We start from the raw sequence: 17356 nt of genomic DNA on the forward strand, positions 1-17356 counted from the left end.
GCCACAGTGTGTTCCACACATCCCACCACTAAACCCTGCATCTAATCCCAGCATTCTTACCACAGATGTCATTCTATCTTCATATTTCCACAACTGTGTAATGCACACTCGCCTATCATGGGGGAGTGGGGTTGGTTTGAGGCCAATGGAGGGAGGGGGAGAAGGATGGGGGAGGTTAAGTAGGAAAGGGTATATGATGTGGGGTGAATGGACAATATTGGTTTTCTGTCACAATCAAAACAAACACACAGTCAAACACACATGTCCTATTGTGGATTTCACTGTGAAATTGGTCTTAACCCGAACCCACCTCTCCTCTCCTCTGTCTCCCCAAGACTTAGGGGATAAGCCAGACGAAGAGGGCCTGAATGTTTCCATTTCCCGCCCCTGTGCGTTTATTGTCAGCTGTTGTTATGATAGCCCCACCCTTCTAACACCCCCTGATCTTTCACCCCTAATCCCCAGAACAGATGGGCTGAGGAACAGGCAGAGGGGTCAAGGTTCCTCACCCCTGCTAATAGCTATGTGCTACACTAAGTTAAGCTAACTCTATTAAGGTATGGGTGACTGGGGACTCTCCTTGCGTTAAGAGAATGTCACCTCGCTGTAGGATGAGCTGATAGGCAGAGCTTTGAAGCCTTATACAGACAGACCGGTGTGAAAGACCAGACAGCAGGCTTGGAAGTCCTGATTACTGTTAGATGGTAAGTCCTTGCCTCAGTGAGTGAGATACCCAGGCTGTATGTGAAGTAGAAACCTGCAGCTTAATCTATCTAATACAGCAGTGCTGTCACTCTCTGCCTTAGGGAGGGGAGGTGTGTGTGTGTGTGTGTGTGTGAGCGTGTTTAGGGAGCATGAGCATCAACAAGCAGCCAGCACAGATGGCCGATACATCAGATATCCTCTCCTATTTTACACCAGATCCTTCACTTTGTTTATTTATGTACGTGTGTGTGTGTGTGTGTGTGTGTGTGTGTGTGTGTGTGTGTGTGTGTGTGTGTGTGTGTGTGTGTGTGTGTGTGTGTGTGTGTGTGTGTGTGTGTGTGTGTGTGTGAGAGCTGCCCAATGCCTTACCAGCTGCCCACACCCTGAGGACCATTCTCTTTCTGATCAGACGGAGCCAGAGTAGGAGGGAAAGCATAGTGGGAGTCTTCCTTCTGGTGTCTGTCCTCTTCTCTCTCGGTCCCACTATTCTTCTCTCTTCCTCTCTCCATCTCTCTCTCTCTAACTCTGTCCATATCTGTCCTAATGAAGACGACCAGTGGTTATTAGCGCATCAGACAGGGCTGCAGAAAATCAAATTAATTAGCCTCTTAGACACAGCTAATCTGATCGACAGCCTGACAGAGAGCGGGGGAACAAGGGAGAGGAAATTAGAGAGAGAGAGGCGGAAGCTGGAGGTATTTTGATTGCTCATATGTTAAAACTCTCTCTCTTTCTCTTCTGCAGTGGCGAAAGGACGTGGGGGCGAGCTCCGGCCACATTCCATGTTCATCCCGGGACAGTATTCCACATTGGGAAGAGTCGGGAGCGTCAACTCATCGCTCAGACATTCCGAGACAAGGGACTCTGGTTGCCAGACTGAGGAGGTGAAGATCGTTCCACCGTCCATGCGGAGAATCCGGGCTCAACGGGGACAGGGAATCGCAGCCCAGATGGCCGGAATTTCCACTTCCTCGTCTACAGGAAGCATCTCCGTCTCCAGTAGCGACGGCTGTTCCGGAATGCTGGTCCTACCCTCGCATCTGAATGTAGATGCCCAGCGCTTCCATAGTCTTCCCAGACCCGGGCCAAGGGTGTCTCTCAGCGCTGAGCCCATCTACAGCAGCACCCCCATCAGGCTGGAAGACCACAATGCACCTCAGAGGCAGATCGGCAAACTGCAGGTGGACAGCACCGTGGTGCATCTGAGAAACGCCCCCAGGACAGGTAATCTGAGGCCCAAGTCTCAGGAGGTGCGAGGGTCCCAGACAGGGGACTGGGGTGGTGGTCCGGCATGTGTGGTGTCCCCCCACGCTGCCTACTCCACATCCCTCATCCCCAACGCCACCATGTCCTTCTCTGCCGAGGTCGTGACCCTCCATACATCCTCCAGCCAGCACCCCCAGACCCCCGGGACGGCCTACCCCATCTCCAGGCCTCTCAGTCTGGCCACGGGCACCAGCATGGACCCCCTGAGCTCCACCTCCTTCACCCACAGGACCACCTGCCCTGCCCGGGCCACCTCCACACCAACACATACACATCCCCAAGACGGAGGGTTGACTGCCCCGGCAACGCCCAGCGAATCGGGCTGCTCGGATGGCAGCCTGCACAGCCACACAAGCACCATCGCCGCGACGACTCCGTCCTCGGCCGAAGACCAGTGGTCAATCTATGACACACCGGAGAACGTGGTCCTGCCCCGGCGTCCTCTGACCTCTAGCTGCTCTACTCCCATCAACCATCTGAACAGCAGCATGGAGCTGTCGTCCCGCACCGACTCCAGCTCCCTGTACTCCCAGGACAACGACGGCTACTACACCTCCATGCACCTTGACTCTGGCCTGCGCTCCAGGAGCCATGGTAGCGGGCAGGGCCACGGGGTGGTAGCCAGCCGGACTGCCAGACACAGCATGTACGAGTGCCGTGAGCTACCTAGCCACGAGGAAGATTCTAACAGTCTTTACAGCGATCGCTCACTGTCCCGCAGCATCTCTCTCCGCAAGGCCAAGAAGCCGCCGCTGCCCCCAGCCCGGACTGACTCCCTCCGCCGCAAGCCTGGCGCGAAGAAGCCCCTGGGTGGAGTTAGTGCAGTTAGCATGAGTGCTAATGGATCAGTGCTGAACGAGACACTGATCGCTAGCCTGCAGCAGAGCCTCCAGATGGGGTTGAGAGATCGAAAGGGGAAGGGCGTGTCCCCCTCCTCGCCCTCCCATAGCCCGTGCAGCGACTACGAGGACCCCTGGTTGCTGCGACCACGGAGCCAGAGCAGTGTGAGCGCCACCAGCTCCGCCACGTCGCTAGCGGCTAACAACACTAACAGTGGCGTAGTGGCTAATGTGTACTCGCTCTGTCATGTGACGCCAGCTCACAGCGACACCAGCAGCCTGCGGTCCGACTATGCAGAGTCCTGGGGCTACTACATGGATTACCCCCGTAACCATGGAGACCAGGGGGCGCAGTCCCCCTCCACGCACCAACAACTCCCTGCTGCTAACATTGTAGCGGGCACACACCCGAGGGGTCTGTCGAATGGAAGTGGGGGTCTCCACAATCACATCAATATCCAGGCCTCGGCCCCTCCAGCCCAGGAGGGAGGTGTGGCAGTCAAACCTAAGACGGCCACCTCTTCCCCGGACAGGATCCATAGACTGACCTCCCCCTCCAGCGGCTACTCCAGCCAGTCCAACACCCCCACGGCCGGCACCCCCGTGCCCTCCTTCATGCGGTCCCACTCCCCCTCAGGACGGCCCAAGCCCAAAGTGCCGGAGAGGAAGTCTTCACTCCTGTCATCTGTTTCCATCTCCTCCTCCTCCACCTCCCTCTCCTCAAACGCCTCTGACTCTCTCAGGAATTCTGGCCCTCCTCCTCCTCCCCCTCCTCCCCTGCCTCCCACCTCAGCACCCATCAGCCCCCACCTCCTTTCCCTGCTCCTCTCCCCCATCCAACCCCAGCTCTCCCCCTCTGCCCCTCGCACCCCTGTTACCCACAACCCCTCAGGGCACCCCCATGAGCCCGCCCCCTTACTCCACCTCTCCAGACTTCCCTCCCCCTCCTCCTCCAGATTCCCTCATCCACCCCAGCCTCTCCTTCAACAGGACCCTCAGTCCTCCTCCCCCTCCATTCCCCTCCATGGTCCCATCTCCTCCACCACCTCCCCCTACCTGCCCCAGCTCCACCCACAGCCTCCCCTCTCACCTTGAAGGCAGCAAAGAACGCTCTAAAACCAGCTACGGTCACTAACAGCCCAGCAGCCAAGGAGGCCGGCAAGTCCCCCATGCCCCTGATCACCCCATTCGCCCTGCAGAGTGTGCACCTCCGCTCAGTCAAGCAGCCAGAGGAGAAAGTCAACGGCAAGGCGGAACATACCAAAGCTCAGGAAACGGGAGGCAACCAGGCCTGGGCCCTCAAGCCCCATACGCCGGAGAAGATTAAGCAGCAGGAGCATCCCACCATGCTGCCCCTGATAAACTGCACCAGTCCAGAGGAAATCACCAAGGCCTCATCTGCTGTGAAGAAGCTCTTCGCTGAACTATGCTCAGACTACAGTGATTCTGAGGTGCTGCCAGGGGGCGCCATCACCAACGCTAAACCCAAGGTACAGAGCCTATCCAACAGCTCAGCCCAACCAGATCAGGAGGGGGAACCGTCACCCCTCCCAAGCCTCGTGGAGGAGGCAATCAAAAGCTCCCCAGTCAAACAGAAACCCTCAGTGGCCTCCAAGAAGCCCAAACTATCCCTCGTCACCCCCCAGTCTGTGGTGGGAGAGGAGACCGCCCAGACTACCACCACACTGAGCCCCCAGGATGAGTCAACCACCACAGAAGAAGACCAGGTGGATGCTAAAGTGAGAGAGGAAGAGACAAAAGAGGAGGAAAATGAGGAGCAGGATGAAGATGAGGCTTCAGAGAGTTCCTCAGCCCTGACAGAGAGTAGTGAACCTTCCACCTCCACGGTGATCCAGGAGGAGACCCAGCCTCCGGCCACCGTCACGCAGGAGACAAGCCTCGCTGAGGGGCAGGAGCCGAACAACAGAGATGCTGAGGAGGAAGAGGAGGAAGATGAGGAAGAAGATGAGGAAGATGGGACCAGTAGTACCACTGGGTCAGTCAGCTCTAAGGACGACGAGAGTGGTGAGTTAGATTTCATTTATATTATTAACAAAAAAAGACTAATTAAATTCAGATAAACTTGCATAAAGTTGAATGTTTTGAAGAAACAAAATGGGACATCTGTTTTGTAAATGACATTGAGGCAGCTTACAATCAAACTTTTGGTTTCTGAGTTCGAGGTCTAGTCTTTCATCATTGGCAGCTGTTCGATGCTGACTGAATTCAGTGCTGACTGGTGGCAGGTGTTTGTTAGCTGTGCTGACAGTTTGCGTTTGCTGAGGTAAAAGGCAGTTGGGGGAGGTTACATTGCTGGACATTAGCTGTGCTTAAGGCTCTGGGCTTTAGCTGGGGTTTCTTGCTATCCCTTGGTTCTTCTTCAAATCCCACTTCAAGGCAGGACAAAGGGCAGGTATCGGGGACAGCTTCCCTTAAGCTAGTCTTAGACTGCCTGCTGTCTCTCTGACTGTGAAGGCATAGAAAAGGTTTAGACTGAAGGCAAGGTTAGCAACACAATAAAGGTTCCCTTTATTGAATGTGATCAAAGGTTTAGGATATTGCTGGAAGGATGCACAGGGAAAGACCTCCCTGGGTCTCTGGTTTTAACTGGATCTTGAACTTGTTGTGAGAGTTGAATTACATCTAGAAGAAGCTGCCATCGGGGCTGGCGGGAGTCTGGCCACTTTATGGGATTTTAAATTGTATCACATTTGGGGATTTTAAGTATAATCATTGGGTCTGATTGTCTCTGCAAACAGTGCCCTCAAATGGTCTCAAAACATAGTTTGCCCATTTAGTGCTAATGTAGCATGGTGCCGCCTGGATGTTGTCTGTTCTGTGTCATTGAGCTCGCCAGAGAGGCATCATACCTGCCTGCCTCTTCCTCTAAGTGAGAGCTCAGCTTAGTGAGGGACAGCACTGCGGCAGATGCCTGGATTTATCAGCTCTCTCAATTCAATTCAAAGGGCTTTATTGACATGAGAAACATGTTTACATTGCCAAAGCAAGTGGAATAAACGCAACAAAATATCTCCATCCTCACTCCATCTTCTCTTGTTCTGGTTTGTTTTATGCTGTCGCTGTCTCATTCTAATCTATGTCTCCTCTATCTCCTTTCTATTACTGGACTCTCCTTTTGTGTCTGCTTCCCCCTTGGTCTGCTTCCCTCTGTCCACCCCATCCATTCTTATGTCCAAGTATCTATTTTATACTGTACTCCTCTTTTTTTCACCTGTCATCCTCTGTCTGGTTGTCTTCACTCGCTTTCTACTCTTCCCGCTCTCTCTCGCTTTCTTCTCTCTTCCCTCTCTTTCACTCTTGCTTTCTTCTCTTCCCTCTCTCTATCTCTCACTTTCTTCCCTCTCTCTCTCTCTCTCTCTCTGTCTTGCTTTCTTCTCTCTCTCTCTCTCGCTTTCTCTCTTTCTTTTCTCTCCCTCTCTCCCTCTCTCTCTCTTTCTTTTCTCTCTCTCTTTCTTCTCTTTCTCTCCCGCTTTCTTCTCTCTCTCTCTCTCTCTCTCTCTCTCTCTTTTCTCTCCCTCTCCCCCTCTCTCTCTCTCTCTCTCTGTCTCTCTCTCTTTCTTCTCTCTCTCTCTCTCTCTCTCTCTCTCTCTCTCTCTGTCTCTGTCTCTCTCTCTCTCTTTCTTTCTCTCTCTCTCTCTTTCTTCTCTCTCTCTTTTCTCTCCCTCTCCCCCCTCTCTCTCTCTCTCTCTCTGTCTCTCTCTCTTTCTTCTCTCTCTCGCTTTCTACTCTTCCCGCTCTCTCTCGCTTTCTTCTCTCTTCCCTCTCTTTCTCTCTCACTTTCTTCCTTCTCTCTCTCTCTCTGTCTTGCTTTCTTCTCTCTCTCGCTTTCTCTCTTTCTTTTCGCTTTCTCTCTTTCTTTTCTCTCTCTCTCTCTCTCTCTCTCTCTCGCTTTCTTCTCTCCTCTCTCTCCTCTTTCTCTCTCTCTGTCTTCTTTCTCTCCCGCTTTCTTCTCTCTCTCTCTTTCTTCTCTCTCTCTCTCGCTTTCTTCTCTCTCTCTCTTTCTTCTCTCTCTCTCTCTCTCTCTTTCTTCTCTCTCTCTCGCTTTCTTCTTTCTTCTCTCTCTCTCTTTCTTCTCGCTTTCTTCTCTCGCTTTCTTCTCTCTCGCTTTCTTCTCTCTCGCTTTCTTCTCTTCCTCTCTCTCTCTGGGAGGTAGGGGGCATCTGTCCTAGTGGGAGGTCTGTTTAGTGGAGGAAGGCGGGGGAATGTGGAGAGTAGTAGGGGGAGGGACCCACTGTACAGGAGGGGAGGGGAGGGGAGATGTGGGGAGGGAGGGAGGGAGGGAGGGGGAGGGGGAGAGCGTAACATGAGATCGCCTGCAGCGGCTCAGGCAGTCGAAGTGCAGACACGAGCGAGCGAGGGAGGGAGGAGGAGGAGAGAAGCTCAACTAGAAGAGAGAGCGGGAGAGAATGTAAGAAGCCAGTCACTCGGGTTACTGTTGCGGGATATCCGACCATCGGTTATGTGTGTGTGTTAGCTTGCTCCTCAGCTGCTGTCCGTGTGACGTGTGTCCTGTGTGCATGTGTTTTCATTTACCAGGTGAAGTGTTTGACTATTGTAGGGCTGTGTAATGCTTGTATTTGTTCCTCAGTCGGTGTGTATGTCTTGTGTGTGTTCTCTCATCAGCATGTGTAACGTGTTTCTAATGTGTGTGTGTCTCCTAGGTGAGGTGTTTGATTCAAGCAGCACTCCTGAGTCTTCACCGGCCCCCAGGATCCACAGGCGGGGGGATATGGTGACCCCCACACGCCCCCGAACTACCGAGGACCTCTTCGCTGCCATCCACAGGTACGCAATGGCACGGTCTCCTCTCAGTTCATCTCTCAACTCTCCATTTATTTACTCCCCATACCGCTCTATCCTCCTCACCCAGCTCTCTCTGTCTCGCTCTCTAACTCTCTCTCATATTCACAACACTCTCATCCCTCTCCTATCCCCCTCAACCACCCCACTGAAATATAGCTTTATCTTACTGTTCTTTCTATCTTCGTCTCTCTCTCTCTCTCTCTCTCTCTCTCGCATTGCTTAAATGCAGCATAACCCCTGTACCTCCCCTTCATCTTGCCATTCTCCTCAGCCCATCAATCCTCTCTCTCACATAAGTTTAGCCAGGCTGTCCTTTTTTTATTTAAAAAAAAAATCTTTATCTTTAACTCTGCATTGTTGGCAAAGAACCCATAATGAAGCATTTCACTGTTAGTCTACTCCTGTTGTTTATGAAGCTTGTGACAAATACAATTGGATTTGATTTGTACTTTCGTCAGGCGGTAGGCGGTGTCTCTGGGTCTGGCAGCCAGGCAATGGAGGGCTTTTCTCTGTAACGTCTGTTAGAGACGGGCTCACTGGGAAGGGAACCCAGTAGGGGTTAATGGGTGCTGTTGAAGGGATGGTAGCTAGTAGCTTCATTTAGCAATGCGCATGCCGCCGCCACCTGAGAATCTGTGTTTTTCAGTCATCTATTTCCTGTGTTTGAGGAGTGCAAACACCCTGGTAATGGCTGAAATGGGTTTAATGGAATATATTGTCTTTCCGTTGCATCTATAAGAACACTAAAGCTTCGTCAGGGATTTAACACATTGTCTCGACACTTACATTGCATTGGGAAAGTATTCAGACTCCTTGACTTGAAACAACTTTTCTTTCCTCCTAAATCTACACACAACACCCCGTAATGACAAAGCAGAAAGGTTTTTTTGAAATGTTTGCAAATATATAAAAAATTCAAACTGATACCTTATTTACATAAGGATTCAGACCCTTTACTCAGTACTTTGTTGAAGCACCTTGGGCAGCGATTACAGCCTCGGGTATGACGCTACAAGCTCGGCACACCTGTATTTGGGGAGTTTCTCCTATTCTTCTCTGCAGATCCTCCCAAGCTCTGTCAGGTTGGATGGGGAGAGTCGCTGCACAGCTATTTTCAGGTCTCTCCAGAGATGTTAGATCGGGTTCAAGTCCGGGCTCTGGCTGGGCCACTCAAGGACATTCAGAGACTTGTCCCAAAGCCACTCCTGCGTTGTATTGGCTGTGTGCTTAGGGTCGTTGTCCGTTTGGAAGGTGAACCTTCGCACCAGTCTGAGGTCCTGAGCGCTCTGGAGCAGGTTTTCATCAAGAATCTCTCAGTACTTTGCTCTGTTAATCTTTCCCTTGATCCTGACTAGTCTCCCAGTCCCTGCCTCTGAAAAACATCCCACAGTACGATGCTTCCACCACCATGCGTCACCGTAGGGATGGTGCCAGGTTTCCTCCAAACATGACGCTTGTCATTCAGGCCAAAGAGTTCAAACTTGGTTTCATCAGACCAGAGAATTTTGTTTCTCATGGTCTGAGAGTCCTTTAGGTGCCTTTTTGGAAAACTCCAAGCAGGCTGTCATGTGCTTTTTGCTGAGGAGTGGCTTCCGTCTGGCCACTCTACCATAATTGGTAGAGTAAATGGTGATTGGTGGAGAGCTGCAGAGATGGTTGTCCTTCTGGAAGGTTCTCCCATCTCCACAGAGAAACTCTAGAGCTCTGTCAAAGTGACCATCGGTTATTGGTCATCTCCCTGACCAAGGCCCTTCTCTTCTCCCCCGATTGCTCAGTTTAGCTGGGCAGCCTGCTCTAAGAAGAGTCTTGGTGGTTCCAAACTTCTTCCATTTAAGAATGATGGAGGCCACTGTGTTCTTGGGGACCTTCAATGCTGCAGAAATGTGTTGGTACCCTTCCCTAGATCTGTGCCTCGACACAATCCTGTCTCGGAGCTCTACGGATAATTCCTTTGACCTCATGGCTTGGCTTTTGCTCTGACATGCACTGTCAACTGTGGGACCTTATATTGACAGGTGTGTGCCTTTCCAGATCATGTCCAATCAATCCAATCAAATTGTAGAAACATCTCAAGGATGATCAATGGAAACAGGATGCACCTAAACTCCAGTTCGAGTCTCATAGCGAAGGGTCTGAATACTTATGTAATTAAGGTATTCCGTTTTTTATTTTTCATGAATCTAAAAATCTGTTTTTGCTTTATAATTTATGGGGTATTGTGTTTAGATTGATGAGGATTATGTTTCTTTTAATCCATTTTAGAATAAGGCTGTAAAGCAAGGGAGGGCAAAGTACGGCCCACGAGCCGCATCCGGCCCGCCGGGCACTTCAATCCGGCCTGCGAGACATTTAAAAAAATTATAAAGATAAAAAGAATTATGTATACATTCTTTCTCCCCAGTTTCATTGTATGTAATTGGTAGTTATAGTCTTGTCCCATCGTTGCAACAGCCGTACGGACTCAGGAGAGGCAAAGGTCAAGAGCCATGCGTCCTCCGAAACACGACACAGCCAAGCCACACTGCTTCTTGACACAATGCCTGCTTAACTCGGAAGCCAGCTGCACCAATGTGTTGGAAGAAACACAGTACACCTGGCCAGCGTGCATTGCACCTGGCCCGCCACAGGAGTCGCTAGAGCTCGATGGGACAAGAACATCTCGGCCTGCCAAACCCTCTCCTAACCCAGACAACGCTGGGCAGATTGTGCGCCGCCTCATGGGTCTGTGACGCAGCCTGGAATCGAACCCGGGTCTGTAGTGACGCCTCAAGCACTGCGATGCAGTGCCTTAGACCGCTTCACCACTCGGGAGGCCTGCGCAAATTGATTTTAACAAACAATTGGTCCCCCAAAAAATGCGTCCCTCCGATTGAATTTCAAAATCACGATGTGGCCCTTGAGCCAAAAGGTTTGCCCACCCCTGCTGTAAACGTAACAACATATGGAAAAGGGGGAGTGGTCTGAATACATTCCGAATGCACTGTATATCACAAAAAAGAGAACGAAGATAACTTTGTTTTGATGGGTGTTCATTTTTTGTAGAATTTTTAAAAAGTAATAATTTAATACAGTTGACATTTTTACAAATGAACACTCGGATTATAGTGATATTATGTCTGATCTCGCAACCAATATAAAGTATGCATAGATGGATGTAATTTAGAGCCAAGCGTGTTGATTTTTAATCCGAGGGTATCCTGCTATTGACACTTATTGAATTATGCAACAGAACTTGGCAACAATAGTAATCCATGAGTCCATCTAGACAGTGCAGGTGAGTGCAGAAAGGCATAGAAAGAACTCGTTTTTGGTGGTTTCATCCCTTTATGTTAATATATTTGTATATGCAAATGAGGCACATATGATTTTCTTTATTTTATCACAAAATATTTGTAAAATATTTTCTACCATTAGAAAATGTATATACACAGTGTACAAAACATTAAGAACACCTTCCTAATATTGAGTTGCACCCCCCCTTCTGCCCTCAGAACAGCCTCAATTTGTCGGGGCATGGACTCTTCAAGGTGTCTAAAGCATTCCACAGGGATGCTGGCCCATGTTGACTCCAATGCTTCCCACAATTGTGTCAAGTTGGCTGGATGTTCATTGGATGATGGACCATTCTTGATACACATGGAAACTGTTGAGCGTGGAAAAACCCAGCAGCGTTCCAGTTCTTGACATACTCAAACAGGTGCGCCTGGCACCTACTACCATCCCCCATTCAAAGGCACTTAAATATTTTGTCTTGCCCATTCACCCTCTGAATAGCACACATACACAATCCATGTCTCAAGGCTTAAAAATCCTTCTTTAACCTGTCTCTTCCCCTTCATCTACACTGATTGAAGTGGATTTAACTGATTGAAGTGGATTTAAGTGACATCAATAAGGGATCTTAGCTTTCACCTGGTCTTTCTGTCATGGAAAGAGCAGGTGTTCTTAATGTTTTGTACACTCAGTGTATAAGTGCATTCGAAGAAAAAGAAAGTTACATTTAACAATATATGTTATACCTGAATTCCCACCAAAATCCCTGAACTCCATTCATTCATTATCCGAGCCAGTAAAATGTTTTATGTGCTATAATTCAGTCATTCTCTGATGGATTAAAAACATTCCATATGTTTTGGAGTATCTTCATCCAGTGTCCAACTGTTGCATTATTTTTTAAAACCTTTTAACTTTTTTATTTTGATGACTGTTGCTACTTCTTCTTAGTGAATGAAAAGCTGATGGTTCATTCATTATTGAGCTAGTTGAACCTAAATCAGAAGCCACATTCCTGATGTAGGTTAGAGGCTTCACTTAAGAGCTTTTCTGTCTCTCACTCTCTCTGGTACACTCTGCTCTTCCAGTCTGCATGTACTCTCTACGTTCTCACACATGTGCATGTGTTCAATGGAGCATACACGCACATCATTTGCTCACGCGGCCAACCGGTGTGTGTGTGTCCTGGTCACGTGCAGCGGTATGATGGTCAGTGAGCTCCCGAGAATCCCAGGATTTCATTTCAGGGGATTTTATTTCTACTGGCTTTTGTGTGTGTGTGTGTGTGTGTTTTTGCGGGCTTTACTTTTCCTGGTGGATTTCTCCTAACTCTAATATCTTTGTAGGCTATATTAGAGGCAAAGACAAGTTAGGCCTTGTGAAGGAGGGAAGCCTACAGTGTGTATATGTAGACCTTAGGGCACCAGCTGTTACTGCTGACGAGAGGTAAACCCAGCACTGTTTGCCTTGTGCTCCCTCTACCCTCTCTACTCTACTCCTCTCTGCGTTCTCTCCCTCTCACTACTCAGTAACTGATCAGAAATGGAGGGAGAGAATGATTAAAACCTGAATGGATTGTTACCACAGCCGGGGTAGGATGAAACTGGCTGGAGGGATTCTCACAATCAAACATTGTATTGAAAGAAAAAAATCGATGCACCACTCAAAACCTGTGTGATGGTTGTGTGTGTGTGTGTGTGTGTGTGTGTGTTTGTATTTCTTCATACTTTGGATCAGTATTTCCCTTTTTCTCCATCTGTCTTTCTCTTATTCCCTTTGCTCTGTCTGTCTCTCTGATATTCATTTTCTCTCGCCCCGCTCCTTTTCTCTCACCTTACCACCTTCGTTGTGTTTGTCCTTTATCTCTGTAAGTTTGTGGGTGTCAATAGATCAGCATCCTTTATCTCTGTAAGTTTGTGTGTGTCAATAGATCAGCATCAGTCCGGGGAGTTAGATGTGGTGTTGACTGGGCCTGGTTAAATCAGGTGTGAGAGAGAGAGAGAGAGACGTTACGTAACCCTGCTGCTATAACCTATGGGCTAATGTACTGCTGGAGCTCTCATGGGACCCCACAGTATTGAGGTTGCATTTGGGGCACAGCCGTCCCTCAAACATCCCAGCCTCAAATAACAGACTCCTATCCAGTCTTCTCTCATACCCGGATCTCTCTCTGTCTGTCAGGGACTCCATATTACATCATGGATATATCGTGCTTGTCTTTATTTCTTGTTCTCTGTTAAAGACCGTTGATTTACTTAAACCTCTCTGTCTTTGGACCTGATCTGAAGGATTAAATGTTGCGTCTGTCTGCCTCATTCACCCTTCCTCTATGTCATTTAAATCCCTTTTGTCACTGTCTGTCCTCCACACTCTTCTAGCTCCACCTCTTCTTCTTCCTCCCTGGTGCAGCGGGGGAATGCAGAGTGAGCGTTTGAGCGCCCCTTGCCTAGAGAGGTTTGGCGTGGCAAGTAGCCCATTACTGTAATTGGCCGGTCCTGTATCTTCCCTGCGGTAACGCTAGCGCTGGATTAGCGCCATAATCCCCAAGCAACCCCTGGACTCAGATTAATTATGCTGTTTTTCCCTGCGCTAATCTGATCTCCCCTGCAAGCCACAGCTTTAGCACAACGCTTATGACTAAGGAACGCATTTCTACTTTTGTGAGTCTATGGTAGATAGACATGGTGTCGTGGAGGAGGAGAATGGCAGCCCCTGCTGGCAAGGAGGCTGAACTGTCTTTAGATTTAAAAAAAGCTCTGGGCACTTTTCCCAGTTAGTGTTGTTGATGAATTCCATTGTGCCACCTCTTAGCGTTCCCGTAGAGTTGCAATGTGTGCAGTTTTCGCATTTTGAATAAAATATTTAAAAGCACCAGCCCTCTCCTCCCCCGCTTCCCAGCCCCTGCTCCAATCACCCCCTCTATGTTAGATTACCCTCGCTTCTTCTAGGCTTCTGAAGCAATGCACCCTGGGATAGCTGGGGGCATTGTTGACATATGGCTGAATTGGGACAATGTTCAGAAGGGGTGTGTATGCCAACTGGCATGTCTTATTAGAGGAAAGCTTTGTTTTAAAAATAAAAGTTAGTACTGATGTTCCATCATTGGTTGAGCCATAGAGTAGTAGAGAATGTTTCATTGAGTGTTGATCTGAGTAGATGTGTTTGAAGAATTGCTTCTAAGCTTTGGTCTGGACTCTGGACAGTCTCCAACCACGCGCTCCCTCTCTACCCCTCCACCCTCTGTATATGTCCTGTAACCGCTGTCCTCCTACCCAGCCTGCACTATATCACTAACCCTGTTCTCCTATATATCCATCACTCCAACCTCAGCTTAATGTCTCTAACCAACCATGTCCCTAACCAGGCTTTCCTCCTCTACCCTTAGGTCCAAGCGGAAGGTCCTGGGTCGTAAGGAGTCTGAGGAGGACAAGCCGCAGGGCCACTCCCCCTGTCCGTCTCCCCCCGTCACCCCCACGGGCGCCTCCCCCAGCCTAGTATCCTCGCTGTCCATGGGCAGGCAGACAGGCTCCATTCAGCGCAACCTGCGTAAGTCTGCCACCAGCAGCGACACCTTCAAGGCTCTGCTCCTGAAGAAGGGAAGCCGCTCCGAGACCAGCTTCCGAATGTCGGCCGCCGACATGCTGCGTTGCACAGACCCGCGCTTCCAGAGGACGCGCTCCGAGTCCTCCCTGGACCCGCCCTCCTCACCATCATCGCCGACAACACCACACAGCCCTTGCGCTTCCCCAGGTCGCAGCAAGAGGGCGCCAGAGGAGTGGGCCCGCAACGAGGGCCTGTCCTACTCCTCCCCATCATCATCACTGAGCGGCATGAAGTACGGGCGATCGCGCACGCCGCCCTCTGCTGCCAGCAGCAAGTACAACGCCCGCAACCGCATTCTGAGCAGCCCTATGACGGTCATCTGCGAGCGTGAGGGAGAGTTAGCTGAGAACGCAGAGTGCGGAGACGTCCCTGACAGCCAGCCCTGCCCCTTGCCCCTCCCCCCGCTCCAGGGTTCCAACGGCACTTTATCTGAGGAGAGCAGTAGTTAGATAGAAGGGACCGCCCCCTGGATACAGGGACTTGAACTCACTCATGGTCGCCGGGGAGGGTTGGGCCCAATGATGGGCCCTCTAGAGACTCATGTGCCCCCTGAGCCCCACCCCTGGCTCCAGATCCTGTAGATTTTGGACCTGGTTCTGAGGAAGCGGACCTGACTGGCCCTCAGACCGACCGGACAGTCTGAAGTGGAGACCGACTCAGCTGCAGCTTTTCAAGACTAATTTTCCTGCATTTCATTTTGATAACCCATTGTTTGTGTTACAAAAAAAGTCATTATCGTTTTTTTTCCAAAGACTGATTTTCCCAGTCTGGCTCGTTTTAATTAAAAAAATATTCCTGTTAGAGCTTCAGAGGTGCTGATTGTATTCAGGGTTGGTTCCTGTAGTTTTTAGGTTTCTCTAAGGTTAAGGGAAAAGCTAAGGTGATATGAAGGTATTGAAAAGTGACAAGTTGTTTTTATTTTGGCTGCAGTGGTGCCATTAGTTAGTCAGGCGTTGGAATATGGAACTTGAAGGTGGCTTAAATGCAGTGTATTTCTGCTCTGCTTGCTGTTCATCTCCTGTTATCTTGAGTCTTAACATACCATTGCTTGTGAGTATGTATGGTAAAACAATATAGAACATGTGGCAAACAGTAACAGAACGGTACACCAAATGGTTCCGGGACACAGCTCCAGTTTTCTTTCTGCTCTTTGAAGTCTGTGGTTTGCAGGGGCTGGAACTTTCAGTGGTAAAGGGGAAGTGCAGAGGGCTCGTGACTGCCCCATAGGGACAGGCAGGTGCAGAGACGCACATGGACAATGGCTACGTCTATTCTACACAAGACACAGCCAATATGATGGATTTAATATGGAGGTTTGGAAAACCTTGGATTTTGGGATTTTTAGTTTGTAGATTTGCACTGTCCATATGTGTGTTCTTTTTCTTTGTGTCATTTTAAAACCATGTGTTTAGAATTGTTTTATCATTAAGCCTGTGTTTAGGTATCCTCCTTTTCCTTCATGTTTGGAAATTAAGAATTCATCTTAAAAAAAAAAAGTCAAATGGAAAAATATTAACTGCAAACTGTCATTTTTATTTGTGATCATTTTGGTTACCAAAGAGCTAAACAATTAAATGTAGCCTGCTGTTTATGCTAATATGGATACAATCTGAATCTGTGATTAGCCGTACTGGACCGGACCTATTGACTGAGGTCCAGTATTGTGGAGTTTGATGACATGACCTACTAGAACCTTCTAGGGCTTATGATTACCATCACGCAGTTTACGTTTCTAAGGTTTCTCTCTCATGCGCAGTTTTATATGGTTCTTTTTGTTTAAAAAAAGTTTAAGTAGCATTACTTGTTTTCAAAGACTTTGTCATTTTTTTGAGCCCTTGTTGAAAGGGAGTGTTTTTCTTTTGTAGACTATTTATTTTAAAATCGTGAGGTTGTGACGTGGTACTCCAACACCCAGTCAACCAGCAGTCAGGTACTCCCAACACCCAGCCAACCAGCAGTCAGTACTCCAGCCCCAGACAACCAGCAGTCAGGTGGAGGTGAGGAAAGGTTTGGGGCGGGGAGGGATCGGGAAGTGCAGGAATAAGTGGAGAGCCTGGACCACAGTTCACGGGCTAGGTTTACAAAGCTAGAGCAAATATTGTAACATTTATAGTGGTATTAAAAACCTAAAGAGGTACAACAGTGGTTAACAAAAATATTCCACCCTGGTGCAAAAGCTCAGTAAATCTGACTTGATGTATCATAGGTGGTGACAAGCATGACTCTTCCTACTCTCAGAGCCTGTAACAACCCAGGTTTAATCACATGTGACCAATGGGTCTCGCAGAGTTCAGACCCAGCCATGATTCAGAGCTCGGCTCATGATGGGAGTTTATGAAGTCTCAATCTCAGCTCGCTGAGGAGGGGAAGAATGAAATAAAGGTAGATGTAAAGGAGGCAGGCAGGCTAACCTCTTGTGTATGTCTGTGTAATAAAACATGTTGATATTTAGTGTCTCGTCTCTACCTCTGTGTGATTCACGACCATCTGCCAGCCCGCCGCCCAAATCACCGCCTCATTAGCACCGTTGCCATGGCACCCACTGTCATCTGTCATCCGGAAAACTTCAGAGGCCATCACTTAGCCCCCACTTCCTCCTCCAGGTCATCCCTTATGCCTCTCACCTCTGGACGTCCCGTTAGAACTCTGCGTCACCGGGTGTCACATAATATTCCACTGTTGTGCCATCATAACTGTGTGACATATAGTGACACTGCATAAATGTCACCTCTTCTAATATTCCATGAAGATAGAGACCGTGTTGGTTGCTGTAATAGAGACCAAGTTATCTCCATAGGGACACTGGCTTGGCATATTCACCAATCCACACACTGCTATATGAAATG

At 49.1% G+C, this 17356-nt stretch overlaps 1 protein-coding gene across 1 annotated transcript in view; it reads left to right on the forward strand.

Moving 5' to 3' along the window:
- The window catches only part of nhsl1b (NHS-like 1b), a 34788-nt gene extending 17824 nt beyond the window's left edge, over positions 1–16964 (forward strand). The window contains 4 exon segments of the mRNA XM_024415288.2: positions 1450–3904; positions 3907–4835; positions 7493–7616; positions 14293–16964. Coding sequence (XP_024271056.2) covers positions 1450–3904; positions 3907–4835; positions 7493–7616; positions 14293–14959 — 4175 coding nt within the window. The 3' untranslated portion in view covers positions 14960–16964.
- Positions 16965–17356: the final 392 nt, after the last annotated feature.

The sequence above is a fragment of the Oncorhynchus tshawytscha genome, linkage group LG18 (genome assembly GCF_018296145.1).
Source record: "Oncorhynchus tshawytscha isolate Ot180627B linkage group LG18, Otsh_v2.0, whole genome shotgun sequence".
NCBI lineage: Eukaryota > Metazoa > Chordata > Actinopteri > Salmoniformes > Salmonidae > Oncorhynchus > Oncorhynchus tshawytscha.